The sequence below is a fragment of the Emys orbicularis genome, chromosome 6 (genome assembly GCF_028017835.1).
Source record: "Emys orbicularis isolate rEmyOrb1 chromosome 6, rEmyOrb1.hap1, whole genome shotgun sequence".
Classification (NCBI taxonomy): Eukaryota; Metazoa; Chordata; order Testudines; family Emydidae; genus Emys; species Emys orbicularis.
The window spans coordinates 21,669,329-21,692,611 of record NC_088688.1 but is presented as its reverse complement, the minus strand read 5'-3'; the positions used below and the strand labels follow the sequence as shown (position 1 = coordinate 21,692,611).

Sequence of the window (23,283 nt, the reverse complement as noted above, 5' to 3'; positions counted from 1 at the left end):
TGATAGACTCAAGGAGCTCAATCTGTTTAGTTGAACAAAAAGAAGGTTAAGGGATGACTTCATCACAGTCTATAAGTATCTACCTGGGGAACAGATATTTGATAATGGGCTCTTCAGCCTAGTAGTCATAACAAGATCTAACATTTGGAAGTTAAAGCTAGACAAATTCGGACTGGAAATAAGGTGCAAAAATTTGAACAGTGAGGGCAATTAACCACTGAAACAATTTATCAAAGGTTAAGGTAGATTCTCCATCACGGACAAATTTAAGATAAAAAATGGATTATTTTTTTAAGACATATTCCAGTTCAAAGAGGAATTATTTTGGGGACATTCTATGTCCTGTATTATAAAAAAGGTCAGACTAGATCACAATGGTACCTACTACTCTTGGAATCTATGAATGGTATGACATGCTCTGCTTGCACACAAACATTTTGGTCCTGCCATAAGGGCAGGGGACTGGACTCTATGACCTCTCGAGGTCCCTTCCAGTCCTAGAATCTATGACTTTTAAAGAAATTGGAAGTTCCCATTTTTTAAATAAAAGGAAAATTAGAATGTTAAACTCAACTGATGGTGCAGGTTAGAACAGGAAAGTCTAAAAATCTATTTATCATTTAGTGATTACTATACTATTTTAATTACATTTATAAAGTATACATATAGCTTAGTTTCATTAATGTGGACATTCTTTTTACTGCTTTCCCTCTCCCTCTCTTCTCCTCTAACTGCTATTTTTTCCATTTTGTTTTTGCACAGGAAAACTGATCCCTTTGTAAACTAAAAATCAAGATTAGAAACAGGTCCATTATGCATGCTTTTTAAGACGGATGTGTCATTATAGAGACATGTCAGCAACAGCTGAGGAGATCAAGGATTCAGTATTCCTAGAGAGCCTGTGATACAAGAACAAGGCCTCTGCTGTGCATCTCCTCCCCACCACAAACATGCAACTTCATCTCAATGCTACATGCTTGCTGCTCTGTTCTTTTGCTGGCTGGCACAGCTGCAGCCAATAACAGGGTGCCTGCTGGTTAGTTCCTGTGGGGCTCCCAGGTACCCAGCTCAAGCTTCTCTCCGCCCCATCTCTCCTGCCACCAGCTCCCCATGATTACCCCACACCCGTCTTCACTGCTGAAAAAAATTCAGGAGTGAAGAATTAGTTTATATTCCATTCTTGTCTCTTTGGATCTGAGAAGTTTCCAAGGAGAGAATATACTAACCCATACCCAACCCACAATTCCCAGTACTGCCTTCTCTCAAAACATGAACACACCGCAGAGAATGTACAATCAGTGCTGGAGTGCTTTAGCCCAGGATTGATGCTCCTGTACATTCTGCAGAGATGATAACTACTGCTTTTTAGATAATCTGAGGCTGTTGGAGAAGCTGAATCCCAGGTCAACAGTGTCATCAGTTGTCTCTACTGGTATATTATTCTTTCTTATGTGGGATGAGCAAGTCCATACTTCTTGTCTTGAAGTTAGCACATTCAAAGTCACATTGCAATGGCATGCTTCTGGCTGCCTGAAATGGTCTGAATGAGCAGAGTTTGGATGGTGAACACCTGGGTAGGAATTTGGTTGACAGTGATTAGGAGAGAGGTAGTATTCAGCTGCCACAGGAGTGGATGCTTGAGTATGGAAAGGTCTGTTAGACATGCAACAATTTTCCTCAAATCCATGATGAATGCCTAATTTAGCAATAAGAGGCTTCCCAACATTAACCTCCTTCCTTTCATCCAGGGAATCATCTATTCCTGGATATTCATAATGCAGACAAACTGTGAAGATCAAGTGCTCCTGTGAATGACAGACAATAAAATTACTTCTTCCCTCAAAAACATGGTAAAACAAAATTTTTACAAAGTGATTATTTGTCTGAGGGAGCAATTAACACATTTAAAATACAATAACAAATAGACTTATAATAGCATAATTGCTTAAGTGCCATAAGCCTTGCAGTTAAATGTATACCACACACACAGGGCCAAATTCTGCACTGATTTATACTCAGTACACTCTCACTGGAATCAATGAGGCTGCAAAAGATGTAAACTCACTGCAAAATTTTGCACACTTACTTCATACTGTGTTTAAATATAGCTAAGCTTAACACCCAGAGACCTCTTGTCCCCAAATCTTTTCCCCTCAACCATGTGTCAGAGCACTAGCTGTTTCTTTAACAGAAAAGACTTTCCCCTGTCACTCTATCGGTGAAATTCTGTTAAATGAAACAACTACAAAAGCACTGGGAGGAGTACTGCAGGTATAGTCATGGGATGATTTCTCTCTTCCCCTCCAAATTTCATTTGAATTTTAGGTAACCAAATTCAGCAACATCTTTCCACCACAAAAGAAATAAGAGTATAAAAGGTGCCATTTGCACCTTGCTTGAATGAATATGGGGTTTTGGGGTAACACTAACTCATGGGTGATCCTGATTTATAAACCTGCTGGCAGCAGGATAAGAAGGCACTCGTCAGTATGGCACTCTTTATCCCACCCACCTCCACAAACACTCCAAGTTTTTGCAATTTCTAGAAGTGTTCGTGCTACCCTCTGGCATAATGTGTTGGAAAGCAAATACAGTAGATCATATACAACAGAGATGCTAAAGTCCTGAAAATCCTATAGTCCACTTCTGATCCTTTAACAGCAACATTTTAACTATGCAAAGTGAGAGTGCTTTAAAACACGATGGGTTCAAGGGCACAGGCTGGATTGTAAAGAGATTTATAACATTTCCACTTTTTACGAATGACCTCAACTTATGGCTCTGCTTTAAGGCATCATGCTTAGTGAGCAAATAGACATGGAAACATGATATGTACAAGGTGCTGTGATTCCTCCAGAGAAGTCAATCAATCTTTTCAACCTACAAGGCACATTTTCCAGAGCTGTGTTTAAAAGGGACTTGTGGAATAATATGATTTCATATCCTTTGGCTCTCTCTTTGGAACATATTTTCAGTCTGCCAGCTACAGAGCCAAGTCACTGAAGTGTGCTCTTAGCCATTCTCTCTCTAAGCAGCTAGAATAAATGTTTAAATGAGCGAGTATGCTTTGGGCAATTACTGAAAATATTCAGTATCCATGATATCAATTACATATAGAATCCAGCTCTTTTACTGGAGTTGTGAAGCAACATGATTAACCTGTACTGTATAAACAAATGGGCGAGACAAAAAATAACACATTAACCACCTTTAGTTTCTGCAGTGAACTTAGTCTAGTGTAGAGACAGTGTTTGGGAAGATCCTTTGATACTAAATAGCTGCCAGTTTCCTCTGGAGTCCCTTTATTTGCCTCTTTAGGATCTATATCCAAGTCCTGTTGCAAAAAAAAAAAAAAAAAAAAAAAAAAAAGTGAGAATTAAGTTGTAGGTATAAAAAACTAGTAGAACAATGTGAAAAGGAAAATAAAAAGGAACATTTGTATTTTATGTGAAGTAGCTTAAGATTTGAGTTCAACTTACAACTTATTTCGACACAATTTATTAAAATAGTGTTTTCCTTTTCTTAACAAAAAAATTCCTAATACAAGATTCAACTAATATTAGAGAGAGTCACCTAGGCTGCCTAATTCATCATCAGTCACATGTAGGAGTAGTTGTTTGTGTTTTACCTCTTGCCTTCCTAAAATGCAACTGAAGGCGGATTCCTTCCCCATTTCTTACAACTAAAAAAAAAAAAGTGCAAGTTTCATTCCCTCCCCCCTTTTCATCTCCTCTCAGGTATTTCCTCCTCTCTCTAGTCATCATTGTTCCACTTCAAACCAAGAGGTCAAAACTCAGGGTGCTGTCGCAAGCAGCTGGACTGCTGCCTATTACTACTGCTAATAGTATAAAAAAATAGAGCTTTCCTCTTCTAGATTTGAGTATACTAAGGTAGCATTAGAACAATTGATTAGTTTCCCTTAAATGTGTCATTTTCAGAGTACAATTGTTCTAAAGCTGCTATACAATTAGTACATTTTGATAAATTCAAATTAAAACACTATTTCTTCCAAGATACCCAGGTGCCCTTGTGCCCCTCTCAGGGAAGTAATAATATTGACATAATGAAATAAACAAAAAACAAAAAAGGTGGAACCCAATAAGATACACACTAAACTTTATTACTTAGAATCTTGGCTTTCAACTGCATCCCACTCCCTCACTTTCTTCTGTACTTTGCCTGTTAAGGCCCTGATTGGTCTTTGGATCTATACAGGCAGACGCCCAATGCCCATGCAGAGCCATTGATCTCCATGGGGCTCTGATCATGCACTTCTTATTGCAGGATCAAGGCCTTAGAGTGTAAGCTATTTAGGGGCAAGAAACTTGTCTTCATACTCTTGTAATACCAGGTGGGCTGAACACTTCACAATATAGTATATGGTGGTACTCTAGTAATAGCACTGTAGGAGAGAAAGACACTTATTTAATATGTTAATTCACAAATACATAATTCTCTTTACAATCACTATTTAGACAGCACCCAAAGCATGCTAGGCACTTTAAAGGAATAAGAAAACAAGGCTCCTTCCCTAGGGAGTTTATAATTTAAGGTTCCAATCCTGCAATTCACTGCTCTCTAGCTATGACGACTTCAGTGGGGATCCATGAGGGTAGTAGTGCACCTGTATGTGGTGACTCATAGGAGCGTGGCCTAAGTGACGGATCCTTTCAATAGGAACTGCAGGCATTTAGCACCTTGCAGGATCAGGCCTAATTTAGATCTAACAAGTAACAGAAATCAGGATGTGAAGGGAAGGGGAAGAAGAGAGTTTCAACAAAATCATAGGATTTGTTTTATATATGCATCCTTTGCTTGGTTCAGAATTCAAATTTGAATTTTTTTCCCCCCAAAGCTGTAGTCTGGCACAAGCAGACAACCACTAACTTAAATACAGAGCAATCATGAAACACAAATAGGAAACACTTACAAGTGGGAAATCTGTAACATACGCTTTGCAAACTAGTATTTCAGGAGGTTTCTTTACTATCCTTGTGTAGATGATCAGGACGTTGGAAAACTCGGCTGCAAACCCCAGCTGAATCTGAACACCGCACTTAAAGTCAAGATACATACTTTCTGGAAGTTCTGCAAATAAATATTTTGGATAAACTGGTTTAAAATATTCTAATGAAAGCCTAACATGCTTCTGCCATTGTTTCAACGATCTAAAAGGACGTTCTCCTCCCTTCCTATTACTATCATTAAACTGGTATAAGCATCCTTCGCACACAGGAAGGGGATAAACTTTTTTATTTATATATCAGTTAAAAAAAACTATTTCAGTTAGGGTTGTTTATGTCAGTACCTGGGGGGGGAAGCCTGTTTAGACCAGGCCTAAGTCTTTGGTGGCCCACAAGGCTTTGTGGATATTTTCCTATGCATGGAACAAGGCCAAAAATAAAAAGGAAAAAATGAAGTGGACTGACTAGGAATCTGCACAGTGACTATGAAAAAACCTGAAACCCCTGGTTCTGATAGCAGAACCAGTACGTTTCTCTATCCTGTGCAGTAATTAAAAAAAAAGGCCCAAGGATGAAATCCCTAAACCACAGATATCTAAGGGAGAAAATTGTAAAAACACAAATAGGAGTTAGGTGCTCAAATAAAACTGGACACCTATCCAATCTATAAACTTGCAAAAGTGGCAAAGGGATTAGAGAGGAAACAAAAGCTTATCAGACTACTAATCTTCTGCTCAAATACATTACAGACAATTCAATACCACATTCAAACCTATCAGGAAAAAAAATAAGACTATTCTTGCTTAAAAAAAAAAAAAAAAAAAAAAAAAGAAGTCAGGGATAATGTCTGGCATGCGGCTCTTGAAGTTACTTTACATGAGGTGAATTTAGCATCCCATATTTTTCATAACAATTTAATCCAGAAATAAACCCAAGCAAAAACCTCCAAGATCTGAACAGTCCTCTGAACTTTGTTCCTTGGGCACATTTCTACTCAGTATATTATAGCCAGTGAAAAAAGCAATAGTAAGGAGTAGACACTATGCCCACATATATTTTCAATTGAATTATTTATGCATATCAAGTGAGATAAAGAATTAATAATGAAATTAACATCTTGAAAGGGTGATCTTTTGGAAGAGAGAGTTTACTGTACCGTGAGCTTTGGCCCACTGTAAGTTCCGTGCCAGGGACTCTGCAGATGATCCTGTTTGCTGAATGGGATCAGTTAATGCTCTCTTCTCAGATAAACTGCTGCGAATCTCCAAAGCCTGCTTGCCTTTGGTAAGGTGACACTTACCCATATCTAAAGATAAGATGCAAATAGTTTTGTAGGAATCAAAGCTCCTGAAATTATAATTAAAGCAGCTACATCATTGGTGTTATGGTTGTGTCCGCATTTCTATGATGAACTCACTTTCAGGGAGGTTTAGTGATTGGCTATTCAAATTTACTCAAAGGAATGCGTGCAAGATGTCTGAAGAGAACAATTTTTTCTGTGTCTATTTTCAACATGCCTCCACATTTAAAAAAACAAAACAAAACTTCAGTATGGCCCTGATTCAGCAGGGTACTGAAGAACATGACTAACATTAAGCTTATTCAGTCACATTCTTCAGTACTTTGCTGAATGCAGGCCTATACATTTAAATGAAACAACTCTAAGGTTGCTTTTTTTTCTCCAGCTGTTTTTGGTGTGCATAAGATTAAGACCAATAGCTAAAGAGTGATTTGAATTAAAATCAAGGTTTATAAATCGTGAATTCATATAGGTGGACTATTCAAGTTTGGGATTAAACACTATATACATTATTGAACAGTGGTCAATGTATTTTCCTTTGGAATGTAACATTTGCCATACCTGATCAGTACATCAATACATCTAGTCCAATATGCTGTTTCTGACAATAATTAATAGCTCTATCATGTTACCTGAGCCTATCCTTCACAGGGTCATGACCCATACATAACCTGGACTTTAACATCCTCAAGGAGAAAAGATGTGCCTCATTCTCTTCTCACTTACATGGGTGTGAACCCATTAACTTCAGTATAGTTATTTTAAAATTCCAACCAGCATGAGAGGAGAAACAGACCCTGTATCTTCATTCTGTGCACTGTATTCTCCTTTGCAGCTATGTAAGTGTTAAAGTAGTAGTAATAAAATTTCTGATGTCAGGGAAAGACACTCTATGATAGCGCCTAGTCAGTTGTGAAATGCTGTACATTAAGAAAAGAAAGACTCCTACATATTCCCTCACACACACATAATCAGCTGAAATCCTGAAGTTTGTGATCATTTTAAGTTTTAATAGCTAAAACTCTGATTTGTCTTGAATAGTAGTCAAGATTTTCTTATAATAGTCCTGTGTACGTACAAAGCTTCTCATGAAACTTAATAAAAATATTAAAACAATGACCTATCATTCCATATTTTAATATCTAGTTAAACAGAAGATAAGCCAGGTGGGGAAAAATGCAAGAGAGGCAAGGAAGTAGCAACTGAAAAGTAACTATCATCTATAGATCCACACTTTAGTGGCATGGGTAAGTCATATCTCAATTGGTGGTGGCAAAATTGTTAATCATGCAGCACATGTGCACTGCATGTGTTCATGCTCCAGCTAGTCACACAATCATCATCATTTTCTTTTTCTCCCTATCGCGCTGGCACATTAAAACTGAATTGTTTTAACTTTTGTAACACATTTTCTACAGTCTGTCTTGTCAACAGCAAACCAATTTGGTTACATATTTGATATCTGGTTTGGACTTTTCTGATTTATGAATCCTTGTCAGATATGCACACTGAGCCAAATTCTATCTTCACTTACAACCCTGTAGCCTCACTGAGTGGAACTGACAGAAGAATGTGGCCCATTATACAGATTTTAAGTCTCCAGCTGTTGGGAGACCTGGACAATATTTTTATTGAAAAGCCAGTGGACTTATGTACTACAAAAAAAAAAAAAGGACATCTGTGCATATAATCCATCATGTAAATGCTCTTGTCTACCTTTCTATGCTTTGAAAGAATGCTCACTCTCAACCAAGACATTCTCTTCAGCACACTCACTCAGGCAATACTCCCATCAACACCACAGGGAGTTTTGCCTGAGTGACAAGTGATGAATAGGGTCCTGCTTTGTAGTCTAGTCAGTAAATAATGGTTATGCCAACAGATGTGGTATTAATACTGTATGACACACATAGAATTCAACCCTAACTAGTCTGTCTCCAGACAAATCAATTGGGCTAGCAGTCACATCCAGAGACCACATGACAAAGGAGAGTGATTTTCGTGACCATATAATCATCTAAACTCTGATGAGAGTTGCATACTCACAAAAACTTCGAATAAGCAGTATGAACGCCATATTATAGTGGCTCATCAATAGCAGGGCTATTATGGTAAGGGATGCTTCTGAAATGCTTCAAAGATAAACAAATATATATCCCAATTCTGTCTCACTTGAAATAGTAAGTGAAAATGAAAGCACTATTTTTTGCATATTAAACCCTAGCCATGTTCAGAAATATTAGATATTAAACATGCTTTTTCCTTCATGCACTTGAAGATTTTCCTGTAAGGAAAGCCTTAAACATGCTTCAATACCGAGCTTTTGAAGCAACAAATGAAATACAAATTCCATCACACAACAAAGTACATTTGAATGTATAGCCCCCTGCATACCACAGGAGCAAAAATCAGTTTACAGACGGGGGTTTTTATGAAGATGTTTCGGTTTTTACACAAGAGGTAGCTGCATTTGATGGTGGGTTTACACAGCGCAGTACTAAGAATTTAGAGAAGGAAGTGAAGAACACTCAGTGCAGAAGAGGAGTTTTAGATTTAAAAAAAAAAAAATGATTTTTTTGGTAAACTGGATGCTAAGGGAAGTTAAAATGTAGGTTGCTTTCACCTTCTGCAACTTCATCAAGTAACACAGTAATCTTCTTGTCCTCCAACATGCGTTCCTTCAAGAACTTCATGAAAATCCCATTGGCTAACCCAGAGTGCTGAATTTCAAAAGCTTCTGCTCCTTGGCATCTTTAAAGTATAATAAATAATAAATATAAGAGCAACAACAACAAAAAAGAGATCGACAGTGATAAATTAGTAATATTTTACAAGACATGTATGAATGTGAAAAGCATGCTGCATGAAATAAGGAACTGCTGTATGAAGACTAAGCTGTATTTAGAACCTAGTTAATCTGGTCTTCACAGAAATGCAATATACGTTTACAAACAATTCATTTGTGAAGGGTTCATATTTACTACCAAATCCCAGGAATGAGGCACGATCAACCTAAAGTATTATTGCTCCTTGAACAAATTATCTTGGAGGACAGTCCCAAAGCAGTGTCTGAAAAATGTGCCGGTATAAATTCCCTTAATACCTCCTAGTTTGGTAAAACTCTTGACCACTTACCAGCTGAATGCTTTTGTATTTGCCATATTAAATCCACAATAATTGGATGCTATCCTGAAACTGTTAATCTAAACTTTATACAACCACTTCAAAATACTGGAATTACAGAATTAACTTTGATCTTTGCAACCCCAGGAAGAAGAACTTGCAACCATTCTAAGTGCTGTAGCTCAGATAACGAAACCCATTTATTGTTACTGTAAAACACACACACACACACACACACACATATATATAAATAAATAAATTTAAAATGTGTTCTGACACTCAGTAAAAAAAGTTAAACTGCACTTCTCTGTCCCCTCAGACACTGAACTTGTAGTCTTTGTGTAAGATGGCAGTTATATGGGTAAAGCCATCAATTCCTTTGGGTTTCTGTTGTTCTTTCATGTCCTGGGACCAACATGGCTATGGTAAGACATGACATGTCATAGTTCAGGGCAACTGCATCTGTATTCCCCCTCTATAGTCCAGCAAGGGCCCTCATTCTCAACTTCAGGTTCCCCTGGCTGTCACCTCTCTTGGGTAGAGATATGCATCTCAATTCCTCCTGACCAGGCTATTTCCAGGTTGCATAGCTTTCTGATTATACTGTGAATTCCCCAAAAAAGTCAGATTGCCTAAGCATATCTGCTTTGTCTTTCTCCTCAGAGATGGTGAACAGTGCAATTGCCACAGTTATTAGTTACCACACAGCACTTCCTATGCAAGCCTATTTTATTCTTAGGTATAATCTTTAGAGAAAACATTCAATACAGTAAAAGAACCCACATGCATGCTAATAAGCTTACTGGATCTCACCCAAGATGGGCTCTGAAAGTGAGTGAGTCCTTGAAGCCCCCTACACCTTCCCAAAGGGTCTCTTTTGTGGTTACAAGTTCATAACAGCCTTAGCTCAAAACTAGCACTCTCATGAAAAGTTTATTCCATCCCTCATATAGTTCAGGGGGTCTTTGAGCTGGAGTTTTCAGGAACAGACAAACTGTAGACAGTGGGTTTTTCTCCCTAGGGAGTGGCTCCAAAAGGTCTCCCTGTACTTCCTAGAAAACCCACTTCTCATGTGTTGTCCCAAACAGTTCTTTGAAGTTCCTAGCATTTAAATTGGTCACGTCCCTAGAAAAATTACATACAATCCTACAACTCAAACAATCGCATTTTTAATACAATGACTCCACAGGTATTAAACCTAATTCAATAAAATTCATATTCAGGATACTGTAGGAAATTGCCATCTGTCACAAATAAACATATTTCAATCATTATGGGCATATGGAATAAAATTTTCTATTTCTCCATAGTTTTTAATATCAAACTAATGTTTATTAAAAATGAGCGGGAGCATCCCTGAAGTTGGCTATTAAAATAATTGCAGGTGAGTCATTCAGCAAGTTAGGGAGATGAGCTGTAGCGTCTACTGCTTTTGAGGGCAGTACCTCACATTTGAATGGGGAACAGCAAATAAACCTATTAAAATATACATTTGATATGTCTACACTCCGGCTATGTCTACACTTAAAACGCTATAGCTGCACCTGAGCTGCTATAGCACTTCAGTGTAGATACACACTACAGCAATAGGAGGGGTTCTCCCATTTCTGTAGTTAATCCACCTCCCCAAGAGACAATAGCTAGGCTGACAGAAGAATCTGTCCTTTGATCTAACCGTGGGTTAGGTCGGCTTAACAACAGTCACTCAGGGGTGTGGATTTTTCATACCCCTGAGCGATTCACTTGGGTCGATCTAACTGTTTAGTGTAGACCTGGCCATAGCCAGTAGATCTCTAAAATATCAAGACAGAATTAAGGGCAATTTTAATAATTCATATAAATAGACCAGGGATAGCATAGGAACATATATTAGAGATGAGTTACTGGTGCTCTTACACTACTGAATGGACTATTTTTTTAAAAAGTCAACTAAATGACCACAGTGGTCCCTTCTGGCCTTGCAATCAGGTGAGGCTGGAGGAAGTTTCCTTACGTTGCATATCCAAAAACGATGTTAGCTGTAACCTTCAGGGCATCCAAGATTAGAATGGTATCATCATACTCATTTCTATAATAAATGGAAACGAAAGTATAGAATGTGACTCTGACAATCCAATCATGCAAGTATTACAGTGTACATCATAGAAAACAGATAATTTTTCTCTCTTTTCTTTCTTTAATCAGGAATGAATCCACTGATGGTAAACAAAATTAGCTGCATCAACATTTTCATGAAAACAATAGTTAAACTAATATTACGCATTGACTAGATGAGAGCACCTCATATTAACAGCTGTTGAATTTGGCCATGGTCCTAGCAAGAAGTCTTTGAAACCACTGGAAACTGTCAGTCATTTTAGGCTAATGAAAACTGGATGGTTTTTCTTTTCAAAATGGAACATCAGCAAGGTTGAGATGTGAAAATCTGCCATATTTCTTACAGACATTTTTGTTTTGGCCATTGGAATGTGACGTTTAATTGGGTTATTAATGTTACATTAGCAATGAAGTTCACAGGCTCTGGAAACACTGTAGCAGTCATGAGGAATAATCTCTCTGGTAATAAGTCACCAGGACTAGATGATATTCACTCAAGAGTTCTGAAGGCACTCAAATGTGAAATTGCAGATCTACTAACTGTGGTATGTAACCAGATGACTGGAGGATAGCTAAGTAACACCAATTTTTGAAAAAGGCTCCAGAGGTGATCCTGACAATTACAGGCCAGTAAACCTAACTTCAATACCAGGCAAATTGGTTGAAATATAGTAAAGAACAGAATTATCAAACACACAGATGAATCCAATATGTCGGGGAAGAATCAACACAGCCTTTGTAAAGGGAAATCATGCCTCACCAATCTATTAGAATTCTTTGAGGGTGTCAAAAAATATGCGGACAAGGGTGATCCAGTGGCTGTGGTGTAGGACTTTTTCTGAAAGCCTTTGACAAGGTTCCTCATCAAAGGCTCTTAAGCTAACTATGCAACTATGCAGTAATGGGATAAAAGATAACTTGTTTTCTATCTTTTAACCCATGGTGGGAATAAATAGTCAGTTTTCACAATGGAGAAAGGTAAATAGCCAGGTCCCCCAAGGATCCATACTGGGACTAGTGCTGTTCACCATATTCATAAATGATCTGGAAAAGAGGCTAAATAATGAGGTGGAAAAGTTTGCAGGGGATACAAAATTACTCAAGACAGTTAAGTCCAAAGCAAACTTTGCCACCTCACTGTTTCACAAAACTGGGTTACTGGGCCGCAAAGAGGCAGATGAAATTCAATGTTGATCAACAGTAAGGCATATTGGAAAACATAATCCCAACTATATACATGAAATGATGTGGAGAAAGTCAACTAAGATTCTTTAAATTAAAATAAATCTGCTAAACCTTTCAATTTTTTTAAACTTGCATATACACCTCTACCCTGATATAACGCGGCCCGATATAACAAGAATTCGGATATAACGCGGTAAAGCAGCGCTCCGGGGGGGCAGGGCTGCGCACTCTGGCGGATCAAAGCAAGTTCACTATAACGCGGTTTCACCTATAACGCAGTAAGATTTTTTGGCTCCCAAGGACAGCATTATATCGGGGTAGAGGTGTATATTTTTCAGGAGGCAGGAGAAAGCATCATCCAGTATCACTGGCATAAAAGGAGTCAACAAAAATCTATTTGTCTTCAAAAATGTCTGAAATGAAGGACTTTGCATCAGTTCCATATTATCAAAGGTTTCTACATATTAACTGAAGTGGCTCTTAACACAAAATCTTCCAGCCACAGCAGTCTTATGATGCAGCAGACAGCAGCAATCTCTGCTGACTTAAAACTCTTATCAGTTTTATCTAGCTAGTTTGATGCTTTAGTACATTTCTCCTTAACCTGTTGAGTGGATAGGTTGTATTTGTATGCAAAAATACATAATAAGCTGAATTACCATCTTCATGTTTTCACATGGGGCCTGATCCAAACCGCAATTAAGTCAACTGAAAGATTCCAAATGACTTCAATAGGCTTTGGAGCAGTCTCTAAGATCTCTCAGAACCCACTGGAGCTAGAAATTCTCTCCAACCTCCATCCACCTAATTACTCACAAAAACATTTATAGCATGAAGTTCCACCTGTGGTTCTAGCTTCCTCCCTATTCCCTGGAGGCAGCTGATTATTTGGTTTGGTTTTTTGGTTGGCTGGGTTTTGTTTGTTTTTTGTTTTTTTAAGTATGCTCCCCACTTCTCCATTAGTAATTTGCTGTTGCTGTGTGAAAGCTAAAGAAAATAGGAGTTTCACACTTTGTGTCTGAAAGTAATGAGATCTGTAGTCACTCTAGCCTTCTTCACCCCCCCCCCATGAAAAGGAAACTGATTAATCCACAGTTACAATTTACAGTAAGCATTTCAAGACTAGAAATCCTACCTTTTTCTACACATATCCAGTAAAAACACATTGAGCCCAGTCTCTTTTTCCTGCATCAGTTTGAGTATATTCTGCACGCACAAACAGTTTGCAGACCGATAGGGATTTGGGGCATCAATTGGAACCATGAAACTGTTCCCATAGTTTTCATAGCCATGGCCAGCATAATATAATAAACCTGAAAGGAAAAAGCAGAAATGATTATATGGTATATGCACACATTGAAAAGCCATCACTGACTGCACTGGGGCCAGAATTTTACCCATTACATCTACAGTATGTGTTTGGGAGAAATTAAACATTTTTGCTAATCCAGGTAGAGTTTTCAATTAATATCATCAATGATTGGGCAGAAAGTCAAAATAAAAATAGGCAATTATCAACCCTACTATGTGCAAACATAACATGAAGAGTTTGGGTAAGTAAAATTGTTTTAACACAAGACAGTAGGTACTTATGAAATAACATTGCTTTAGATTAACAATGTACTAGGGAAATATGATCTAGATGAAATTACTATAAGGTGGATGTACATCTGGTTTAAAAACAATACTCGAAGAGTACAGTAGAACCTCAGAAGTACAAACACCTAGGGAATGAAGGTTGTTCTTAACTCTGAAACGTTCGTAACGCTGAACAAAACATTATGGTTGTTCTTTCAAAAGTTTACAACAGAACATTGGCTTAATACGGCTTTGAAACTTCACTGCAGAAGAAAAATGGTGTTTTTAACCATCTTAATTTAAATGAAACAAGCACAGAAACAGTTTCCTTACCTTATCAAGTCATCTTTAAAAAAAAACAACAACAACAAAAGTTCCCATTTTTTTAGTAGTTTATGTTTAACACAGCACTGTACTATACAGTATTTGTGGGGGTTTTTTTGTTTTTGTTTTGGCCTTTGCTGCCTGATTGTGTATTTCCAGTTCCAAATGAGGCCTGTGGTTGATTGATCAGTTTGTAACTGAGGTTCTACTGTACTTATCAATGTCAAACTGGGAGGATATATCTAATGGGGTACCAGAGGGGGTCAGTCCTGTGTCAGATACTATTCAATATTTTCATTAATGATTTAGGCAATGGAGTGGAGAATATATTTAGAAAATATGCAGACACCAAACTGGGAGGGGTCATAAGAATTTTGGAGGACAGGATTAGAATTCAAAATGATCTTGACAAATTAGAGAACTGCTCTGAAATCAACAAAATGAAATTCAATAAGACAAGTGTAAATTACTACAAGTAGAAAGGAAAAAAAAAAATCAAATACACAACTACAAAATGGGGAATAACTAGCTAGGTCACAGTACTGGTGAAAAAGATCTGGGGGTTGTAGTGATTCACAAATTGTAGTCGTGAACAATATATGATTCAGCTGTGAAAAAGCTTCATATTAACACATGTGTCATCATAAGATCTGGGAGGTAACTGTCCCGCTCCACTCAGCACTGGTGCCTCAGTTGGAGTACTGCATCCAATTCTGTGTGCCACACTTTAGGAAAGATGTGGACAAACTGAATTGAGTCTAGAGAAGAGCAACAGAAATGGCAAAAGGTTTAGAAAACCTGATCTATGCGAAAAAGTTAAAAAACGGAGCATGTTAAGTCTTGAGAAAAGACAACTAATTGGGGACCTGATAGCCTTCAAATGTGTCAAGGGCTTATTTAAAGAATAAATAAGCCCTTTAAATGAAAGATTGGAGGAGAAGTACTCGGCTTAATATGCAGCAAGGGAGATTTAGGTTAGATATTAGGAAAAACTTTCTAACTATAAGGTTAGTTAAGGTCTGGAATAGGTTTCCAGAGGCGGCTATGGAATTACCTTTATTCGAGGTTTTTGAGAACAGGTTGGACAAATATCTGTCAGGGATAATTTAGGTTTACTTGGTCCAGCCTCAGTGAAGGGGCTGGACTTGATGACTTCTGTGATTCTGTCATTCTACTGACTAGTATAAACAAGATGCCCTCGAAGTCTGAATATAACTATTTGTAAAAATCCATTTAGCAACTACAATTACGGCCTGTTGTGGGAGTATAGTGCATAATTTATACTAGGGGTTCTCAAAACTTCATTGCACCATGACCTCCTGCTGACAACAAAAATTACTACATGACCCCAGGAGAGGGACCGAAGCCTGAGCCCACCCGAGCCTCATCACCCCGGCGGGGGGGAGGAGGGGGAAGAGGGTATCAAAGCTGAAGCTCAAGGGCTGCAGCCCCAAGCAGGGATCCTTTAACTGAGCCCTGCCACCCAGGGCTGAAGCCCTCAGGCTTCAGCTTAGGCCCCAGGCAGTGGGGCTCAGACTTCAGCCCCAGACCCCAGCAAGTCTAACAGCAGCCCTGGTGACCCCATTAAAACAGGGTCATGACACACTTTGGGGTCCCAACCCACAGTTTGAGAATCACTGATCTATACAAAAGGTTAAACTGTGCATAGGTGAGTGAGCAGCTGTACTAACTTGTATAATCAGCTCCTGCACATGCACACCTGCATATCTGTGAGTAAGTTCAGATTTCATATTACACTGAAAGGGATAATACTGAATTATATAGCTAAAAGTTACAAACATATTTAACGTTAAAGGGATACTGTCAACTTAAAAAGACACACTTGTCTGAAAAAACTTTCCCCCACTACTACCATGAGTAACCAAAATTACTCTAACTAAACGATTAGAGAAGACGTATTTCTATTTTTCCAGCTTGCTTACTCTTTGCATTTGGCATTACTTTGGGTATCGTCATTTTCATTGTTTCCACCATATAGCCAGCTTCTCCATTTGTATTTGTGAGATTTTTTTAATACAGCAATAGGAGAGAGAAATATTTTGAAGTTTAGAAAAAAACAATTGTTACATCATAAAAATTGGCAGGACGCAGGACTAGGTATCTATTATTAAACTACTTTAACTCTTTTTAAAACAGATCTTGTCTCTAAGTTTGTTTACAGGTTCAGAATCCATGACTGGTGGGTGGGTCTCTCTCTCCTGGATAATTAACAAAAAAAAACTTTTTTTCAAGTTAAAGTCTTACTAGACTGGTTAGGGTAACACCTTAAAATAATTTTTGAATCAAATCTGTAATAAATATGCGCTTATAGTACTTTAAGTCTTCAAAACATTCTATAAACATTTAACAGAAAATTTTACTACACAGTTAAGTATTTTCTTACTGCAAAAGGTTAACTTTAGCCCAAACCTTAGATTTAGCCTATTATGAATACAAATACTTGATATCTTGCCTTGATAAGACAACCAGTTAAATCAAATTTGCAATAAAACTATCTAATCTCAGTATCAAAGACAAAAATTATGACAGTGAATATGATTTCTGCCTCTTGTAAATTTTTATGGTATATTAATTCTTTATATAACTCACAGGCTTATATAATGTCAGAATTTCCCCATTGCCTCTTCCTGGTATTTCCTTAACTTCTCTATTGCAGGATCTGGTTTTAAAAGGAACTTTAGTACACTCTAGTTGCCAAGCCAGATCCTGAGTTGCTGAAAGTTATTATCAGTCAATTGAAGAGTTATGACAATATATGCCATATATTGGCTGAGGATGTTAGGGAGATTCCCAAACCTGAGCTGGCTTTTGTAGGTGACAAATCTGAGGAACTGTCACAGATTGAAGTATCACTAGAGGAGGTTTTGGAATTAATTGATAAACTCAACATTAACAAGTCACCGGGACCAGATGGCATTCACCCAAGAGTTCTGAAAGAACTCAAATGTGAAGTTGCGGAACTATTAACTAAGGTTTGTAACCTGTCCTTTAAATCGGCTTCGGTACCCAATGACTGGAAGTTAGCTAATGTAACGCCAATATTTAAAAAGGGCTCTAGGGGTGATCCCGGCAATTACAGACCGGTAAGTCTAACGTCGGTACCGGGCAAATTAGTTGAAACAATAGTAAAGAACAAAATTGTCAGACACATAGAAAAACATAAACTCTTGAGCAATAGTCAACATGGTTTCTGTAAAGGCAAATCGTGTCTTACTAATCTATTAGAGTTCTTTGAAGGGGTCAACAAACATGTGGACAAGGGGGATCCGGTGGACATAGTGTACTTAGATTTCCAGAAAGCCTTTGACAAGGTCCCTCACCAAAGGCTCTTACGTAAATTAAGCTGTCATGGGATAAAAGGGAAGGTCCTTTCATGGATTGAGAACTGGTTAAAGGACAGGGAACAAAGGGTAGGAATTAATGGTAAATTCTCAGAATGGAGAGGGGTAACTAGTGGTGTTCCCCAAGGGTCAGTCCTAGGACCTATCCTATTCAATTTATTCATAAATGATCTGGAGAAAGGGGTAAACAGTGAGGTGGCAAAGTTTGCAGATGATACTAAACTACTCAAGATAGTTAAGACCAAAGCAGATTGTGAAGAACTTCAAAAAGATCTCACAAAACTAAGTGATTGGGCAACAAAATGGCAAATGAAATTTAATGTGGATAAATGTAAAGTAATGCACATTGGAAAAAATAACCCCAACTATACATACAACATGATGGGGGCTAATTTAGCTACAACGAGTCAGGAAAAAGATCTTGGCGTCATCGTGGATAGTTCTCTAAAGATGTCCACGCAGTGTGCAGAGGCGGTCAAAAAAGCAAACAGGATGTTAGGAATCATTAAAAAGGGGATAGAGAATAAGACTGAGAATATATTATTGCCCTTATATAAATCCATGGTTCGCCCACATCTCGAATACTGTGTACAGATGTGGTCTCCTCACCTCAAAAAAGATATTCTAGCACTAGAAAAGGTTCAGAAAAGAGCAACTAAAATGATTAAGGGTTTAGAGAGGGTCCCATATGAGGAAAGATTAAAGAGGCTAGGACTCTTCAGTTTGGAAAAGAGAAGACTAAGGGGGGACATGATAGAGGTATATAAAATCATGAGTGATGTTGAGAAAGTGGATAAGGAAAAGTTATTTACTTATTCCCATAATACAAGAACTAGGGGTCACCAAAAGAAATTAATAGGCAGCAGGTTTAAAACAAATAAAAGGAAGTTCTTCTTCACGCAGCGCACAGTCAACTTGTGGAACTCCTTACCTGAGGAGGTTGTGAAGGCTAGGACTATAACAATGTTTAAAAGGGGACTGGATACATTCATGGTGGCTAAGTCCATAAATGGCTATTAGCCAGGATGGGTAAGAATGGTGTCCCTAGCCTCTGTTCGTCAGAGGATGGAGATGGATGGCAGGAGAGAGATCACTTGATCATTGCCTGTTAGGTTCACTCCCTCTGGGGCACCTGGCATTGGCCACTGTCGGTAGACAGATACTGGGCTAGATGGACCTTTGGTCTGACCCAGTACGGCCTTTCTTATGTTCTTATGTTCTTATGCCAGCTATGGATCTTCCTCAGAGCCCCTATGACTGGGGCTCTATACAAATAAAATAAATGAATGGAATTATGAAGCACCCATCACCATAAGATTTGAGCACTCAGAATGTGAAAATAGCATAAGTACATTTAAAACACTGAAATCACCTATATCAAAGTCAACTTTTATATTTAGATAGCTAGATGTACATTTTAGTTATTGTAATAAAAGAAAAGCAACTTCAACTCAACTACAGTCCTTTGTGTTTCAGAAATACCATGATATTGACATGGCACTTCTAAGCTAAACCAACAATTTCAATTATTTATAAGCTTCCAAATCATTAACAACTACAGAGAGACCTTGAAAGTTGCTACATGTAATGAGCACAGCTCACAACTCAATGGAAAACTGTAAACCTAGATTCAGAGAAAAGATAAGTGCACAGAAAGCAAATACAAGGCAAGTTAGAGCCTAAAAACTGTTTAAACGCCACTTGAATTGTGATGCCATTCAAACCTGGCAGAAGCTCAGAGACTCACAATAGCATCACTTGATTAAAAAGGTACAATTCTAAAGTGGGTACAGTTGATATAACATCTAGTTAAAACAATTTACAATATAAATTAAATTAAAAGTAAGACAATTATAAGATTCCTGTGGTTACAGCTGACTGGTGAGTTTTGAGACGTTAGAAAGCAACTTGTGTGCCAAGCATCTGCTTAACAGGCAATTTGGGCATGATCCTAAAGTACCTCATTCAAAGCATGCTGTATTCAAAGGGATCCTTTAAAATGCTTTGGATCTGACCCTAAATTAGTAAGACTATTTATTTATCCAGGTCTAAATATGCAATAATGTACCTAGAGATCCACTCACCCCAGACCAGAAAACAACCACCGCTGAAGTACAAGTTAAAACAGCCCAGGTGTCTAACGAACAGAGTCAGAGTCAAACCCCCTTAAAAAGAATGTTGCCCCAGACTTTTCTGCCCTATTGTATCAATCTAGTACCACTGTTATAGTGGCCAAACTATTCCACAGCTTACACAACCCATGCCTGTAAGCAGAAGAAAACAGCTTTAGTAATGACCTTTGGTAGTCACCCAACACCACTAAGAGCATATCATATGTAACTGGGGATGGAAACAATACAGCATTTCATCCCTCAACTCTAAATAGCCTCCCAGGGTCAACACGTATTTTACTTCAATATTGAAAATACTGCTACTGTCATACAGACATGCTCCTGAGCCTAATCAACTTCCTAATCAGATACCAATTCAGGATGCCTTCACATTTTACTTACCCCCATTCATTAGCCTATTGACTTCACTGGGACTGAAGCACATGCTTAGATGCTTTCCTGAATAGGGACGTTTTCCTGAATCATGGCCTTACATTGTTTACCCACCTGAACTCATAATTATTCTCCTTTGTCTAGCCAATGTTACCAGCGATTTAGAAGCACCCTCTCACAGTCAACCCATTCCTACACAAGACCAAATGGAAAGCTGAAAAAATTTCCTTGTAGAACAACTCATGGAAGTAGCTATTGTGTAATATAGGGCATGGCTACACTTGCAGATGTGGAGCGGTTTGAGTTAAACCAGCCTTCGTAGAGTGCAGTAGGGAAAGCGCTGTAGTCTGTCCACACTGACAGCGCACTGGCGTGGCCACATTAGCAGCTCTTACAACGGCCACAGAGAGCAGTGCATTGTGGTAGCTATCCCAGTATGCAAGTGGCTGCAATGTGCTTTTCAAATGGTGGGTGGGGTGGGGTGGGAGTGTGACAGGGAGTGTGTTGTGTGTATGTGGGGGGAGAGAGAGAGTGGGTTTTTGGGGGGCTGAGAGCATGTCAGCATGCTGTCTTGTAAGTTCAGACAGCAGCAGACCTCCCCCTTCCCCCCCCCCCCGCCTCTCTCTCACACATAGCATTCCACAGTAACGGTTGCTTTGTCTCGGAGCAGATAAGCAGCCGGCGGTCAAACGGAGATTTCAAAGGGCATATCCAAAACAATGACAAGAGTGGCCACTTGACTTAAGGGGATTATGGGACGTTTCCGGAGGCTGATCAGAGTGCAGTAATGCAACACTTTGTTCACACTGACGCTGGGGCGCTGCAGTGGGGGCGCATCAACGTTATTCTACTCTCTGAGGTGGAGTACCAGGAGCGCTCTAACCGTGGAGTCAGAGCGCTCTACATGCCTTGCCAGTGTGCACGGGTAGTGAGCTAGTGCGCCCGTGGCTCCTTTAATTCGCTGTAACTCGCAAGTGTAGCCAAGCCCATAAAACACAATTCTTGGCACCTACTCATCTAGGTTCAATTCAATATAAAAAAATCTTTAATAGATTTTTCTGGACACCAGCTAGATTACAAGCACCAATCCCTATAAACGTGAGCACTTGCCTACTTCACATTCTCTGGTAACTGAAAAGTTATCACCTCCCCCACCACACCCACAAGAAATTCAAAGCCTGGCATGGAAGGTGGGAAGAGAAGATCCAGGAAGTTTTTGGAAAGTGTAGGGGACAATTTCCTGGTGCAAGTGCTGGAGGAACCAACTAGGGGCAGAGCTCTTCTAGACCTGCTGCTGACAAACCGGGAAGAATTAGTAGGGGAAGCAAAAGTGGATGGGAACCTGGGAGGCAGTGACCATGAGATGGTTGAGTTCAGGATCCTGACACAAGGAAGAAAGGAGAGCAGCAGAATATGGGCCCTGGACTTCAGAAAAGCGGACTAACTCCCTCAGGGAACTGATGGGCAGGATCCCCTGGGAGAATAACATGAGGGGGAAAGGAGTCCAGGAGAGCTGGCTGTATTTTAAAGAATCCTTATTGAGGTTGCAGGAACAAACCATCCCGATGTGTAGAAAGAATAGTAAATATGGCAGGCGACCAGCTTGGCTTAACAGTGAAATCCTTGCTGACCTTAAACGCAAAAAAGAAGCTTACAAGAAGTGGAAGACTGGACAAATGACCAGGGAGGAGTATAAAAATATTGCTCAGGCATGCAGGAGTGAAATCAGGAAGGCCAAATCACACTTGGAGTTGCAGCTAGCAAGAGATGTTAAGAGTAACAAGAAGGGTTTCTTCAGGTATGTTAGCAACAAGAAGAAAGTCAAGGAAAGTGTGGGCCCCTTACTGAATGAGGGAGGCAACCTAGTGACAGAGGATGTGGAAAAAGCTAATGTACTCAATGCTTTTTTTGCCTCTGTCTTCACAAACAAGGTCAGCTCCCAGACTGCCGCTCTGGGCAGCACAGTATAGGGAGAAGGTGACCAGCCCTCTGTGGAGAAAGAAGTGGTTCGGGACTATTTAGAAAAACTAGACAAGCACAAGTCCATGGGGCCAGATGCGCTGCATCCGAGGGTCCTAAAGGAGTTGGCGGATGTGATTGCAGAGCCATTGGCCATTATCTTTGAAAACTCATGGTGATCGGGGGAGGTCATGGATGACTGGAAAAAGGCTAATGTAGTGCCCATCTTTAAAAAAGGGAAGGAGGAGGATCCGGGGAACTACAGGCCAGTCAGCCTCACCTCAGTCCCTGGAAAAATCATGGAGCAGGTTCTCAAGGAATCAATTCTGAGGCACTTAGAGGAGAGGAAAGTGATCAGAAACAGTCAGCATGGATTCACCAAGGGCAAGTCATGCCTGACTAACCCAATTGCCTTCTATGAGGAGATAACTGGGTCTGTGGATGAGGGGAAAGCAGTGGATGTGTTATTCCTGGACTTTAGCAAAGCTTTTGATACGGTCTCCCACAGTATTCTTGCCAGCAAGTTAGTTAAAGTAGTATGGACTGGATGAATGGACTATAAGATGGATAGAAAGCTGGCTAGATCGTCAGGCTCAGCAGGTAGTGATCAATGGCTCCATGTCTAGTTGGCAGCCAGTATCAAGTGGAGTGCCTCAAGGGTCGGTTTTGTTCAATATCTTCATTAATGATCTGGAGGATGGCGTGGACTGCACCCTCAGCAAGTTTGCAGATGACACTAAACTGGGAGGAGTGGTAGATACGCTGGAGGGTAGCAATAGGATACAGAGGGACCTAGACAAATTAGAGGATTGGGCCAAAAGAAACCTGATGAGGTTCAACAAGGACAAGTGCAGAGTCCTGCACTTAGGACGGAAGAATCCCATGCA

General features: G+C 39.3%; 1 protein-coding gene across 1 annotated transcript in view; it reads right to left on the bottom strand.

Moving 5' to 3' along the window:
• Nucleotides 1-1,355: 1,355 nt before the first annotated feature.
• MALT1 (MALT1 paracaspase) overlaps nt 1,356-23,283 on the bottom strand; it is a 69,598-nt gene continuing 47,670 nt past the window's right edge. Inside the window, exons 11-17 of the mRNA XM_065406776.1 lie at nt 13,805-13,982; nt 11,381-11,455; nt 8,888-9,015; nt 6,121-6,270; nt 4,931-5,088; nt 3,209-3,334; nt 1,356-1,805 (exon numbers count right to left, since the gene is read on the bottom strand). Of these exons, the coding sequence (XP_065262848.1) occupies nt 1,356-1,805; nt 3,209-3,334; nt 4,931-5,088; nt 6,121-6,270; nt 8,888-9,015; nt 11,381-11,455; nt 13,805-13,982 (1,265 nt within the window). The remainder of the gene's footprint in view (nt 1,806-3,208; nt 3,335-4,930; nt 5,089-6,120; nt 6,271-8,887; nt 9,016-11,380; nt 11,456-13,804; nt 13,983-23,283) is intronic.